The 15,852-nt window shown below is 44.1% G+C and overlaps 1 protein-coding gene across 10 annotated transcripts in view; it reads right to left on the bottom strand.

The window, feature by feature from the left end:
* Positions 1–15,852, bottom strand: part of RBMS1 (RNA binding motif single stranded interacting protein 1) — a 209,697-nt gene that overhangs the window by 118,935 nt on the left and 74,910 nt on the right. For 2 of the 10 annotated variants that reach the window (XM_059167196.1, XM_059167198.1), the window contains exon 1: positions 11,738–12,185. The exons of 6 other annotated variants lie outside the window; for them this stretch is intronic. In XM_059167196.1, the coding sequence (XP_059023179.1) occupies positions 11,738–11,806 (69 nt within the window). In that variant the 5' untranslated portion in view covers positions 11,807–12,185. Of the gene's footprint in view, positions 1–11,737; positions 12,186–12,857; positions 12,941–15,852 lie in introns of those variants that run through there. 2 more of the 10 variants (XM_059167202.1, XM_059167204.1) reach the window with 2 other exon arrangements.

Genomic DNA, 15,852 nt, shown 5'->3' with positions numbered 1-15,852 from the left:
CCCTGCTCAGTGGAGAGCCTGTTTCTCCCTCTCCCTCTGTCTGTCTCTCTGCCTACTTGTGTTCTGTCTGTCAAATAAATCAATAAAATCTTGGGGGGGGGGGACAAATGCATTCATTATTACTGTGAACTAAGAAGTGAGGAAGTTGGGATCCATACCCACGTCCACCTTTTTTTTCTGTAAAAGCAACATATGAGCTCCTTCCTGCTGAGGGAGTGGAGAGAGAAGCCCTGGAAGCTGGTAAAAACCCCTGCTCTATATCATTCTCTCTGGGATTTGGGCTGAACGACTTATACCACCCAGATCTGTGAAAGACGGATAAGAAGAAATACCTCACAGAGGTGTTGCAGAAGAATGACAATGAAATGTAAAAGGACCTAGCCTTGTGCCCAGAGCATACAGGGTGCTTAGCAAATGTTAGACCCTTCCCTTCAGAAAGGGTGAGAAGTAATTAGAAAAGATAGTTCAGATGCTAAGGTACTAAATAGAACCAAAGGCAGAGAGAGACAAATAGAAATCTCTGGAACAATGTGTAAAGGCTTCTGGAGGAGGGGTCTGACCAAAGTGGTGATGGTAAGGAAGAGGGCTCTGATAAAGCCAGAAATCCATCCCATATTCTGCTCTGAGGTGGAAGAAGAAACTGGGGACTAGTACTTCCTAAAGAGGAGAAGAAAAGGAAGGAAGGAAGGGAGGAGTGATAGATTTGGGATCCACACAAACTGGCACCTTTTTTTTTCTTTAAAGGCAATTTAAGATATTTTGAAGTAGTTTGACAGTGTATTTTAAAACTTAAGTTGGGCTTGTGGTTCAGTTAAAAAAAAATTAGTGTTTTATTTTGGTTTGTGGTTCACGGTTCGTTGAAGTCTGTTTGAAATATGATTTGATTTACACAAATATTCTAATAGTAGAGACAGAGAGGTATAAATTCTACGAGAGTCACATCTTCCTAAGAGTGTAAGCACCTGAGCATTTACTCCAGACATACACACGTGGTCTGAGTTCTCCCAACAGCTGCACAAGGTAACATCCCAGAAATACTCTACCTTCAAGATCGTGAACCCCGAATCTCCTCTCACATTTCTCCGTCCCTCACTCCCAGAGATTTCTCTTCATCACAACCGGCATGCCCCTCTGCGTTCTCACAGTTCATTCTCTCTCTTTATTTCACAGGGCTCCTTCATCGTCATAACAAGGCTCTCAATTTTTACACCTATTCACCTTAGCAATGCCAAACCCTCTTTACCCAGATTCTCTCCCTCCATTTATTGCTGGAAAAGGGTCAAAATATCTTGCCAGTTGAGACCACTGAACTCCTAGGGGCCCTCAACCGTAGCTCAGTCATCTTTTTACTCATCTCGATTTGAATATTCACCAAATTCCCAAAAGCAATTATTCCCAATCTTTTGTCATGTTCTTTAAGCCTAGAATTACACCCCCCCCACCCCCAGGTTGTTGCTTTTTTTTCTTTTCCAGTCTTTACAGATGACCAACCTTCTTACCTTTTTTTTTTTTTTTTTTAATTTATTTGACAGAGAGAGAGAGAGAGGCAGGCAGAGAGGGCAGAAGCAGGCTCCCAGCCAAGCAGACAGCCTGAGGCGGGGCTCGATCCGAGGACCCTGATATCACGACCTAAGCTGAAGGCAGAGGCTTTTACTCACTGAGCCACCCAGGCGCCAAACCTCTTACTGAAATGGAAGTTTTTAAAAGACTGGGCGTCACTGCTCAACTAAACTCCTGCTTCCAGTATCCCTGCTGGAAACTCACTCAGATCCCCTTCCTTTAAGACTAACCCGGCCTCAAACTTTCTTAAAGACCTAGCTCCAACTATTCCTTCTGTTTTCTACTACCTTGCTCTACCCTCCCCATACACAGTCAGCTACTAAGATAATCTTGCCTCAAGGCTGTCTGAAGAGACTCCTTCCTCTGGACACCAGATTTCGCTAAAGACACACCCTCCTCACTCATTCACTCCTTAAACCCTCTGGAATGTGCTTTCTACATCCCCCATCCCACCTGCCCTTCCTGGCCCCACTACACACAGACTACTCTACTGAAGCTTCCGTTTCAAAGGCTTTCAAACACCTCCCAATGGATATTTCCAATAGCCTTTTGGTCAGCCTTTGTCTTCCCTGATCTCAGGAAACATGGAACAGAGCTGACCATCATTTCTTGAAGCTTTGTTCTTCTCCGGCTTCTGTGACCCTGGGTTCCCCCAACATTTTGCCATTTCTTTCCTCTTCCCTTTACCAAAGGCTCATCTTCCTCCTTCCCACTACAGAATCTGTTTCCCTAGGTCTGTTTAGCCTCTTTTGGGCAGGTTCTCTCCCTGGAGTGCTTCTACCTATTCCCAGCGCACCACCTCTTAAGTTTCAGGATACTCCCTGAGCTTAGGGCCTGCAGCTCCAGCTCTGCCTGGGAAGGGTAGTGATGTGTGACTCATGGAGCCAAATTAAAGTGGCCAAACCAAGCTCATTGCCTTTCCTCAGAAATGTTCAGGGTGGTGGAATGAATACTCTAACCTCTTAAGCACTCCATCCACCCATCTTCCATAGTGGACATGGGAGATCTTTTAACAAAAGGAATGCACTTACTACACTACAGGTGTACAGATATATGTACTAGCCAGAAAAAGATGTGCTGTATAAGTGCACCATTCCAAGGAATGAGGGAATCCAGGCCAAACATGAAAATCCATGCACCCATATGACACAGCCTCTATGATGACTTCAGTGCAATCCCAGGGAAGCAGTAAAAAAAAAAAAAAAAAAAAAAAAAAAGTTTATAACGATCTCCTGGATGCAAAATGAGTTCTTTTTTTTTAAGATTTTTTTTTTTTTTTATCAGAGAGAGAGGGAGAGAGAGTGAGCACAGGCAGACAGAATGGCAGGCAGAGGCAGAGGGAGAAGCAGGCTCCCAGCCCAGCAAGGAGCCCGATGTGGGACTCGATCCCAGGATGCTGGGATCATGACCTGAGCTGAAGGCAGCTGCTTAACCAGCTGAGCCACCCAGGCATCCCTGCAAAATGAGTTCTTACAGAGCTTCACACTGTGGGTGCTCCTAGCCCCTAAGGCTGGACAATTCTCCCTTAATGAGACTCAAATGCACATGGAAGGGCCTTTTGCATCTCTGGTGTCTGAACACAGAGTATCAGTAGAATTTAGCACTTCCCCTGCCTTGATTTAACACATTAAAAAAGGTAGGAAATCCCTGTATCAGAATGACTGGGCTCTTTCTTCTATGAGCCCAGAACCAGCAAGGCTGTGCTAACTTTTCATTTTCCTAATCATCTAAAACTAGAAACCTAGGACCCTGTTTTACTAAGCACCCTCCACATCTAGTTCCCCGCCAAATCTTGTCAATTCTTTGTGTATAATCTTAAATCTGTCTCATCCTGTACTTCCACATTACCACTCTTCTTTTTCACAGCTTTATTTCAACTGGGCACTACCTTCTAAACTCAGGCTCTCTCGTCCAGCCATTCTAGCAAGCAAGCTCTAACCTAGACCCGCCTTCCAGCCTCTACCGGGCAGTCTGGCTACCTTGAATTACTCACGCTCCATCTACTATTTAAGCCCGCGCTTTCTATCTTCAAATCTTTGTCGTCCCGCCCCTCTCGCCTGAAATGTCACTTTCCTTGATGTGACCCACCATTCCATGCCTTGAGTCAGAAATCTGACGTCATCTGTAAGTTCTCGGTTTCCTTGCACAAGTGGTCATAAACTATTCTGGAGGACACAGATCCCTTTGGCACACTGATGAAAGCTAGGAACCGCTCCTCAGGAAAGAGCTAACCCGGGCACCATTTTATACACAATTTGCATATTCAAATATCTATAAAATTTGGTCATCCCTCTTTTCCGCAATTTAACTGCCTTCTTCTGGGTCCTATCTCACAGGTGTTTTAACAGCTAGCTAACGGATTTCCCTGCTCAGCCTCTCCCCGGAGGAGCAACAGTGTATCCCCTGAATGCCACCAGCTGACTTCCTACAGAAGGATGGCCATCCCCAAAATGACTTAATTTATGTTACACATTCAATATTACTTAACTCGGTGTTTTGGAGCCAAACTTCCAGTGAAACAAACAAAAAAAAAACATATCCTTTCCCTTGGAATTGGTCTGATGCATTTGACCTATAAAACTGAGAAGAGAGAGAGAGAAAGTAGAGGTAAAGTCATTTCTAGAATCCTTCATGAGGTAGGACTGGTTTGATCATAAATGGTCTTCCAAAAGGGCCATTTTTAGGCACCTCCCTAAGCAGGGAGAGAGATCTTGTCTTTTGAACAGGGATGAAAGGAAATTCTGGGCAATGGGAATGACATGAAGAAAAAAATGCGATGTAATAACCTGAGATCATACAAAACATGAAGGTCTATATTTGCACCCAACCTACACACACACACAGCACCAAAACAATGAGACTTCAACAGATTCTGTCAAGTGACGCATCAGCTAACACAGTAAAAACCCAACGAGGCAACACAGCTTTCCTTTCTCTCTCTCCCTCAGCCTCCACCTCTTCCTTCCTCCCTCAGGCTCTCTCCTCCTCTCACTGCGAAGCCTTGCAGCCTCCACCGCACACATCTAAAACTCCCCTGATGTACTGAAAATCCCCCTGGGTTACACAGCAACAACAGCCTGTGAGGTGCTGACATTATCTGTACGGCGTCTCTCTGACAGAAACCTCATGTTCCAGGATAAATTAAAGACGCCGGTAAAGAAGCCACCACCTCCCACACTGCTGCCCTTTCAGAAAGCGGCACTAAACAGGAAGTAAGGGATGAAGAGAGTCAGGAGTATTTGTAACAAAACGAATCCAAAGGATTCTGATCTAAGGAGCACAACAAGGTTGGCTCTTCACATTCAATGTGGAAATGAAACACAGGGGACCTTATCTGTCCACAAAATAGCTATATTTAAGTGCAGCTGGAAGTCAAATGAAAACAGAGACAACAGTGGTCAATTTCTCAGTATTTAGGATCGTCACTTCCTGAAAAGTAATCTAGAATATGAAATTTCATATATATAAGTCCATTTTCCCCTTACTGACTCATGAAGATTAACCGGTGTCCCCCAAAATGTCTTAAAGACAGTTTTAAAACATCAAAATATAGAAGGCTTCTTTGGTCTGTATAAAATTAGGAAAGTAGTAAGTTCATAAATATAAAAACTATCCATCAGTAAATAGGTGACTTCCAAAAAGATGGTATTAAGAGTTTGCAGTAAAAAGAAGAATGGAAATTCATAAAGAATAGGAAAGGACATCTCAAAGCTCAGGCACTGAACCCAGGAGTGCCTAAGTGCTACTGGCTGAAATTCTCAATGACGTGAATGTCTTGGATGTGACAATTTGTAGACATCAAAATAATACGATTTTCTAAATTTTCTTCTTCACTTTTTTTCTCGACAACCGAAGAACTATGTATTTATTGTGGGAATCAAGAAACACTGGAAGGTCGAAAAAATGTAAACAATCCCTAAAAATAAGTCACTCGTGATCATACCTACCAAAAGAGGAAAATATTTGTTAATATTTTGGCAATTTTCCTCTAGTCCTTTTTTTTTTAATATACTTTTGAAACTGTAGTGTATGCACGATTAACAAATACGGATATCTCTCCCTCACTCTGTCAAATAAATAAAGAAAATCTTAAAAAAAAATACAAATATAATCTGTCCTAGCTTACACTTTATTGTTTGAAATTCCATATGTTTAAATAAGCAAAGCGGAACCAAAATACAACTCTATTTAGTAGGGGAGCTCACTCTGATCTCACACCAGGTTTTGCTGTCACTGCTGCCACTCACTATGCGCTAAGTAAGAATAGCTATATTGATTCATTTCTTGAACACAGAACTCAGTTTGTCCCATTTAATTTTTTCACCTGTCTTTATTCAAGAAAAAGCTTGCCTCCTTACCTCACAGCCCATCTATCCTATTTTAAAATTTACTAAGCTTTTAGAATGTGTTAAGCAAAGCATTCTCTACAGATGAGATTAAAAACAAACACCCACCAAACACCTACAGATGTTCAAGGACAAAAAAAAAAAGCTTGTTTTTTTTTCTGAGTAATGCAAAGAAGGCGTCTGTGAAAACCATATATACAAACAAGACAAATGAAAGAATTCAGGAAATCATCCTGCATATACTAATAATTGTATCTGTTTTCAAGAAAATTAAAAGGTAAAAATTCTCATTGATAAGAATCACCAGTGCTCTTTTTCTTCGTTCTCCAATCAAATCTTTGCATAAAGCAGAGCGGATTGAGAGGCTTTCTTTCCCCAAGGAGAAAGAAAGCACTCTCCGCTAATAAGAGCATGACATGGGAATACTTGTTTTAAAATACGGTGGAGTGCACTTTTCTACTTTGTGGTTCTTTCTTTCTCTCTCTCCTTCCAACAGTGGAAGAGCCTCATCTTCAAGCTCCAGGTCCTTACCCATCTGGAGGCTGCCCCCCACTTTCTAAACAGTCCATTCTTAGAGGCTGTGTCAAGGTCTCCCAGGATCACACAGAGCCTCCCAGGACCACCCGCCGCTGCTTGCTCCATGGGGACATGAACAATAACAGCACCTCAGAAGGACTGAGAGCAACAACCCTGCGGAATGGGCACTACCATCCTTCCTTAATGGAAAGGGAGGCTTAGTGAAAAGCATGCAAGTGGCAGAGCCAGAACTTAAGTCAGTGTCTTTCAATTAGGTTGAAGGACCTGTTAAGAAGGTACAGTGTGAAATCTGCATCATCATCAGGGTTCAAAGTATACGTTAAGAGATAAAATGTTTGTGGAAAAAGAAGGGGAAATATGGTTTATAATTATGATTTTTTTAATAACTAGTTTTAAAAAATGAACTGGGTTCCTGGGAGACGGGCTTGCTGGACTGAGCGAATAAAAATACACAGTACCATGCAATACTCAGGACACACGGATATAAGAAATTATTCACTGCTTACTGGAAATTCAAATCGAACGTGGCATCCTGGATGTTACCTGACAACCCTAGAGTAAAGACCTTTATGAAACAAACAAACAAAAACACTAATAAATTACAGAGCTACACTTCTCAGAGCTGAAATCTGGGACGCTCTGTGCGCCACATGTCTTTGGGAGGCCAAGGAAAGGGAAGTGTAGTCGGTCTCCAGCTGTTCTTAGCTGGGCTTCCTTCTCTTTTTCCTGGTAGCCGACCCAGCCCTTGATACCAGAGACCTAGCTTTCGCCAACTAGGCCATTTAATAAATTCATGGCCTCACAATTCCTGACCCCCTCTCCTTTATATGAATGTTGTGAAGATTAAACATAATTGAGCTTGAGAGGGAATATCATCCATAGATCTTCAAATACTTATTTCTGGTGGACTGCTTTGGAAATATATTATCGGAAACCTGGGCAAGACAGACTACCCACCCCCACCCTCACACCTCCCCCTGCCCCACACCCCACCACCGAGAACAGGCTTGAAAAGTATTGCCAATTATGTGGTGAGCCCAGCTGACATCAGTCCCTAAATGGAAGAAAACAAAAACAAGAAATATGTTCAAAATCTGAAGTGAACTACAGAAAATGAAGTGAACCGCCAAAAGGGGTACCCAGCAGAGAAAGCGGGTAATCACAGATGGAGAAGTCTATACTTTTCAAATGGTTATTGATACATATTGAAAGCACAGCTCCTTGATTCATAAACACTGCTGAATCACCAACACACTGAGATAGCCTAATGTAAAAAAAAAAAAAAGGAAGACCCTACCTGTGCATTCTGATTTAGTTTTCTGCTACCTTCCCCTCAAATGCCCGTCTCCGTGGCCTGAGCATGTTTACCTTCTTCCCAAACGTTTACCTTACCTTCTTGTCGACAAACTGGGAGCAGCTCAGACAGTGTTCATTTAAATATTTCTATGCGCAACTTTAATCTTCAAACTTAACAAAACCCCAATCTACCACACATCGATGCTGTGAGCAGAAAGTGCTTGAAGAGGATTAATCAACAGCTTTGTATGTCATCCTGCAACAAGGCCAAACACTGAATCACTGCTGGCTTCTTCACGTGCAGCTACACCCAGTTAATCTTGAAGAAAGCAGCAAACTATGTAAATCTACTTAAACCGGGGAGGATAAGTACTTCACTTGTGGAAAGTTAGCAACATTTAACAAGTACGGCTATTAGCTGGCCCTGACATTTGTGAAGAGAGAGAAAGATACACACACACATACACACACACACACACACACACACACACACAAACTCTTGCACCCACTCCTCTACCTCAAAGGCCCCATGGCAAACCAGGAAGAAAGGAACTGCTACATGCCACAATTTGTAAAAACTAATTTCTATGACATAACTGAGTCAACTACTCCGAGAAAGCCGTTCTAAAACTGACGTCAGAAAATGTGGAGAAGTGGCTTGTAAAAGAAGTCAAAGCATAATGGAAATATGTTTTCTGTATTTAAAGCCTTTAACATAACGCTATTTTTTTCTTTTGAAACACAATAAAGTATGTTCATAACTACAGACGTCCTGATAAGTGGCTTTTGTTTAGGTTGCGAGGTATTTTCCTACAAGCAGACTGGATATGCTTAAGGAATACCATGTGTCTGAAAGGCGCAGTCAACAATCCTAGGATGTATACACACTTCTCTACCAAGGCTTGAACAAGCCATCTTCGTCTAGATACTGCCTACTGGGTTATCAGTTCACTCACAAGTGTCTCACTTTGACCTGAGCCAAGCAGGTGTATTTCTAATGTGCTCAGAGGCCTGTGATGCAGGAAAATCCTGTTTATCCGAGATGATGCCAGAGATCAGTGCTCTTTGATGCCCTCCATATACTGCACGGGGCAGGAGGGGCACAAGCACCACCTTTCTCTACTTGAACTGAAACTAGCTGACTCCAATACATGTCAAATATATAAAGTTTTTAAAAAAAGAGGTTCTACAGTCATTCACTGAAGCAATACTTGGGCTTTCAAACAAATATCACGAACCCATCACCCATATCATCCATTTACTTTACCCTTCACTTTCAACCTCACAACCTCCACCCTCCCCCCCAAAAAATTAATTAATTAATTAATTAATTAATAAAGCTAGAAGGAATCCCTAAACTGGACTTCTCACATGAGAAAGGCAATGGGCAGTGATGCAGACAAGCTCTGTTTCTATTGAGATGTGCACGTAAGCAGGCAATTGCAGTGTGATGGTTTTAAGAGCTTGACTGCCAGGGTCCAAATCCCGGCTCTGCACTTTGGGTTGTACAGACTGGAGAGTCACTTAATCTATGCCTCAGTTTCCTTTGCTATAAAGCAGATAGTCCTGTTTCATAGGACTGTCAAGATGACCAAAATTAGTTAATCCACCTAAAGCACTTAGAACATCAACCAGCAGGCAGCAAGGTGCTCCGTGATGGTAGGCTGACTGCTAACACACACATATAAAAAAACAAAAAACAAAAAACTATCATTTCCCCATCTTTTTCCAAAGGTGATTTTTAGGCATTCCTCACATTCCATTTTTTCCTCAGGCAATTTATCTGAAATCAGCTCCAAAGAGCTGCTTATATATTTGCAGATTAAAATCAAACCACATTGTACACCTAAAATTCACCTATCCTTTCATCAAAATGAACAATACAAACCGAAAGGTGCAAGCTTAACATCACAAAATCTTATAAAGAGCATTAATGAGACTTCCCGTTTAGACTAAGCCAGGATGAGATCACAAAGTCACTCATGGTAACCAGGTCCCCACGCTGGAAGTGTGCTTTCCCAGTGAATGGCTAAATACTAACAAAAGAAGCCTTTGACTCAAATACCACTGGTACCCGGGGTCTTGTGTCTGTATAATGCCTACACATTCATTTCTTTCTTTGCCTATAGAAAAAAGAAAGTCTGTTTGTTTTTCTGATTCAGTCAGCCCTTTTAGTCTCTGCATCTAAGGAGAGCCCAGTGAAAAGAAGAGCATCTTATCAGCGTGCTCCAGACCAGCAGGCTGTCCCCCTCCACACACAAAACCTCCAGCCCCTCACAGCAAAAGGGCCTCGCCCTCAGAGCCTTTTCCCCATTTCAGAGCTAACACCCCGACGGGTTTTGACAACAAATAAACGAATACACAGGCCTTTAACATAATTAGCATCTTTTCAGGTACAGAGAGGTGGGTGGAGGAGGAGGGTTCAGGAGAAGAATATTTATTGAAAACTGGCCTCACTGATGGAGTTGATGGGAGTGTGCTGGGTCCCAGCGTTTTATTTTAAATGAGGCTACATGAAGTGAGTTTAGAGATGCCTGGATTTCAATCTAGACAATTTTAGCATATACCTCAGACAGGTCAGAAATGCAGATTTTTTCTTCATGGGGGAAAAAAAAAAGGCTCTTATTATGCCAGGTAAAAGTTGCATTGACTTGGACAGCAAAGGCACACAGACCAGGGTGTTTACTGCCTTTTCCAGGGAAAGCTAACAAGTAAAAGAACCAAAGACCAGAGAACAATACTTTTTGACACCATCACTGTTAGACCAAATTAGCCCTACTCTCAGATATACGTACGTATGCTAAGACAGAACCCCCACCAAATGACTTTGAGGACAAAAAGAACTACCTATGATCAATAATCCTATGACTGTCTTTAGGAAAGCCACCAGGCATCCCTGTCATCTGTCATGATCTTAACAGAGCTACAGTCTGCATGGAAGGATGGAGTTCGCTTGTATCATCATTGGGATAATAACTTAATTGATTTGTCTCCGTGGCTAAGGATGTAGACAAGAGATTTATTATGGAAGAAAAATATCTGCAATCGTGTTTTTGTTTTCTCAACAAGCATCTTGCCGCTGACCTCTAAATCAGTTTAACCTTTTCTAAACAGACCTGCACATTTTTTACATAATTTAAAGCTAGGTTTTGTTATTGCTGCTGCTGAAAGGCTCTGTGAGATTTATCACAACATGGCTTCAGTAACCTTCTTTTAAAAACAAAGATGAAAAACAAAACAAAAGGCCGAAACTATAAGCTCCCAGCTCCACTCCTTTTCCCGGCAGGGGATTTCGATCTAACCACTAAAGTGCCTTTGGAGTTCAATCTGTTAAAAAATGTATGAAACGGTATTAAAATAGGAAAAGGCATGTGTATGACTCAGGCTTATCCAAGTATCTCTGCAACTAGGGTGTCACAGGATTTCCCTGTGCTTCTGAAAACTGAAAACCCTGAGAAAGTGACAGAAGTTCCTGTTTCGTCTCTCTTTTTTAAATATATATATATATATGTATATGGGGGGGGGGCGCGCGCGAACAGACACAGACACACACAGAAACACACACACAAATTGGTCTTCCGGGTTTGCTATGAATCAGGCAGGTTCTTTCAGGTTCTGAGTGAAGATTGTTGCAAACCGATGTTACGACGTATTATCGTACTCTCTACACACAAAGGTTGGAGGGGGGGGGAGAAAAAAAAACAAACTTGTTGCAGAGCTGGGAGAAGCCCCTGGCCCCGCGCGCTGCGCTGCGCTCTCGCCGCCTCTCCGCCCCTTCCCCTTCCTCCACGTCCCACCCGGCGCGGCCGGCGGAGACGAGGGCATCTCCCCTGCTAAGGTCACCGGCCCGAGCCGTCCCCGCGGGCCGCCTCCTTCGGAAACAAGGTCACCGCCCAGTCCGGTCCCTCCGAGGAGGAGAGCGGTGCCCGGCCGAGCGCTGGCGCCCTTTGTAAAGCTGGGCGGCCGGCCTCGGCGCGGCATCCCGGCCGCCGCCTCACCTGCTTGCGATAGGGCGTCCTGCAGTTGCTGCTGCCCCCGGGGTTGCCGCTGCTGCTGGGGAAGATCATCGCGGCGGGCGCGGGCGGCGGGCGCGGGTGCAGGGCAGCCTCGCCGCGAGGGGGAGGGCGCAGGAGGGGCCGGCCCGGGCCGCGGCGCTCTGGGAACTCCCTCTCGCCGCGAGGCGGCAGCCGGCGGGGGCTGCAGCTCGGGGCTGACTTCTCCTCCTCCCTCGACCTCCGGACTCGCCTAAAAGTGCGGCGCGACGGCGGCGGCGGGCGAGACTCGGGCAGCTCGGGCAGCTCGGGCGGCCGCCGCCCTGGGTGCCATGGACGAGAGTTCGCGCGCGGAGCTGGCGGCGCCGCGGACTCTCCCGGCGGCAGCGGAGGAGCAGCGCCGCCGCGTCCCCACCTACCGCGGCCTCAACCACCGCCCCGAGAGCGCGCCGGCCGGGGGCGGGGAGGCGGCCGCGCACCGCCTCGCGCCGCGCCCAGGCCCACCCGCGCCTCCCCGCCCGCCCTCTGGGCGTCGCGCCCGCAGCCCCGCCAGCCGATCGGCCCCCGCTCGCTCCCTCCCGGGCTTGGGGCCGGGGCCGGGGCCGCGCCGCCGAGGAAGCCGCCGGCGCCCCCGCTCCGTGCAATGGTTGGGTCTGGCTCCCCGCGTGCCGCACATTCCTTGGAGTAGCCACCCCCCTCCTCTTTTCTTTTTTCCACCTCGACTCTTTGCCTAAGCACCAGCGGGAGCTTTGCACCCCTGCTCGAAGCCCCCTTTAAGGGTATGGCTTCGGGGAGCACCCAGACACCTGGGTAGCAACTGAACCAGTCCCGGGTCTTCTCTCTTTTCTTTCATCCTGGCTAACTCCCCTCCACCCCCGCCCCCAGTCTCCCCAAAAAGGTGCCAGCAACCACTCCTACTTCAATCAACAAACCAGCCTTCCGTCAAACCTCTGCAACTCGGCGTTCCCCCAAATCACAACGCTAAAATTTTAGCATTGGAAAATAGGTGTACACTACCCACCCTCTCACCGCAAGTACGGACGGTAAAGTTCTGTACTTCACACCCATGCCAGAGTTTACCAGTTTACCTTCAAATTAACAATATCAAATAGCGAAAATCACTTACGGCCATTGGGTTGGTAAGACTTCCTTTAAACCGAATAGCGGAATCCTGCTATACGTTACATTACAGATGCCACCGAATGTGTTCTATTGAAGGGACACAGAAACTGCAAAAAGGAGACAAAGGGAGGAGGTTGTTTCCTTTGTTTCCCAGTTGAAATTATCCAAGGCGGCTCAAGATGCCGCCTTCCTTGATCACTTTCAAGTCGGGTGTATGAAGCCTTGAACGCGTGCATTGTGGAAGGCCTCTACAGCAAGTCCTACAGGCAGACCCCACAGGGTCTGGTAGGCTTGCCATCTTTCACGTTGGCCTGTTGAGCAGTATTACAGGGTAGTATCACAGCGGTATTACAAAGTTCTTCCCTGGCCTCTGGCCTCTAACACCTTGGAAAGAGCCATCTGCTGTGATAATGAAAAATCCTAACTCCTCTAAGAAGTGAAGGCACTTAACTTCTGGCTGCCATAAGGAAAACAAAAAGTGTCCCCTAGAGTCTTTTAGTGACGCCGTGGCTATTTGATCTCAGGGTTCTGAGTTTGAGCCCCATGTTGGGTGTAGAGATTACAAAACAAATAAACAAACAAACTTAAAAAAAAAAAAAAAAGTGTGGCTATTCAGAGGTTTTTCCAGCAGCAAGGAACTGAAACATCTTAGATAACCTGCTGGTGACTTCACCACCATATTCCACCTCCATATTCTAAGATGCACCTAACATTCTCCAGCAAAAATGAGAACTAACAAGTCTCACCTAATTAAAAACAACTATATACACAAAACATGCATATATGTAATTCCTAATTCTTTCCATTAAAAATAAAAAGCACCAACAAATGAAAATTATTCTAGGCACAGTACTAGGTACACCATGTACAAGTAAAAACTTGCTCGATAAAATTCACAGAAACATATCTGTCCTTCAAAGTGATTTAAATAAACACAGCACAACTAACATTCAGTTGCATGTTAATATTATATATATGCCAGAACTATTTCCTTCAACTCAATGGGTTTACGATTGTTTCAGCTGCTGCTTTGCTGTCTCGCATCACTAGGATGCTTTACTGCAAGTTATCAACCACAAGTATAAACCATAAAGTGTTAGGTAGAACTGTTCAAGTTATAGGTACCTTTTCCTGAGAACTTAATGCCCAGGACCCCAGAAGTTCAGACCTATCATCTATGGGAAAAAAATTCCATGTACAACCTCAGTTGCCATGACTGGTCTCTTAGGAAACCACAATCTAAACCACAAAGAACAGCATAGATTAATTTTTCTGTGGCTCTGCTCTAAGTTCACAATACTTTTGATGTGCTATTCTAGAATGCTAAGATGTGATTTGATATCCTGCAACAGTTTTAAAAGGATAAGGCAAAATTTCAAGTAATAACAAAATTTAAATTAGAATACTAAAATATACTAACAATACTTTATACAAAGTATACTTAGAATACATTAGTATTCTTATTAAATGTAAATAGTATTTAAGACTCTTTTGAAGAATAAAAAAGATATCAAAATACATACATACATACATATATATAGTGTCCTATAAAGATGAATGACACAAGAAAAGAACATAAGGCATATATTTTTAAAAACAATGTCTACCAGCCAGGGTCCAAAAGTTCCAGACTTAGGTAGGTGCCATACTCTTAACTAAGTAAAACATCATAAAAAAAAAAGAGAAGACAGCCTCAAAGACTATAAAATGTAATGAAATCACTAAAGCCCAAATGATTCCAACCTAAGAGAAATAACAGAAATATGAAATCATGTGTGTATATATAATCCATTATAGATAGTCACAAGCGCTTAGTTGTAAATGATTATAGGGATAGATCTTAGTGAGATTCATCTGGGAATGTTTATTAACCTTTGAAACAAATACGTTTTAAGACACACAAAGCAAGGAAACATTCCAGAGAAACTGCAAGTTATCATGCAAAGAACAAGGGCTTTGGAATCTGTCCTGTACATGCTCCTTCTCCTGAAAGGGAAACTGAGACTTAGCCATCCGGGCAGACCTACAACACCCTCCACCCCCAGCTCAGCTGGTGGGTAAAGTTATGGGAATCTGACCCAAGAGCAGCCAGTCCAGAGACAGGCCAGTGACCTGTGACATGGATCGGATAGAAAAAAATGAACAGAGCCAATCAGATTCTCACCCTTGGGAATCTGATTCAGAAAACTCCCAAGAGCTGAACTAGTTAGGAAAGGGGCAGAAACTGCAATAGTGCCAGGGGGTAGAGTTGAGGCCACAAAAAGCCAAAACCATATGCAAGCCAAGGTTATGAAGAAGCAGAAACTATGAGTAAACAGGAAGCTGCCTGGCAGCAAGCAGAGAGTAAAGCAGATGCCAGGAGCGGGTGAGCACTTGGCCCTGAGATGATGAAGGGAGCAGCAGTCCCCAGAGCTGCTTTGGCTTCCAAGAGCCCCTCCATGTGTATACTTAACCCCAAACCCCCCTTCTTCAGATGGCTTAAGTGAATCTGGATTTCACAATCCAAGGAACAAAATTTAAATAGCCGAATAGATCTGGCTCCACATTTCAGCTTCTCACTTACTAGGCACGTGGCTTGGGGCAAGGGAGTTAACCTCTCCCAGTCCCAGACTCCTCACAGATTGTCTTAAGTATACATACGGTATAACAACAAAAGCGCCAAACTCAATAAATGGCAGCTGTTATTACTGTTTTTCCAGGTTTTATAGCGGTGGCTTGCAGATTTAAGTGGGTATACCGTATATATAACTGATACCTAGGACGTCTGGCTGACCATCAAAGAGCGGGATCAAGGGTATAGATGGAATTGACAACAAGTGAAAGGGGCTTTCTGAGTCAGTGTACACCACAGACTTAACTTTCAGAGGTTTAAAAAAAAAAAAAGTGTGGCAAAAGGTCTGTTTCAATAGCCTAGGTGCCTTGGAGTTTTTCTCCTGCATTTGTTTTTGTCCCATTTCCTTTAAGGAAGTTATGTGTTGGACCGGGACCATTTCGGTATG

The sequence above is a fragment of the Mustela lutreola genome, chromosome 3 (genome assembly GCF_030435805.1).
Source record: "Mustela lutreola isolate mMusLut2 chromosome 3, mMusLut2.pri, whole genome shotgun sequence".
Lineage (NCBI taxonomy): Eukaryota > Metazoa > Chordata > Mammalia > Carnivora > Mustelidae > Mustela > Mustela lutreola.
The sequence above is the reverse complement of the archived record's forward strand: the minus strand, read 5'-3'. Positions and strand labels throughout refer to the sequence as shown.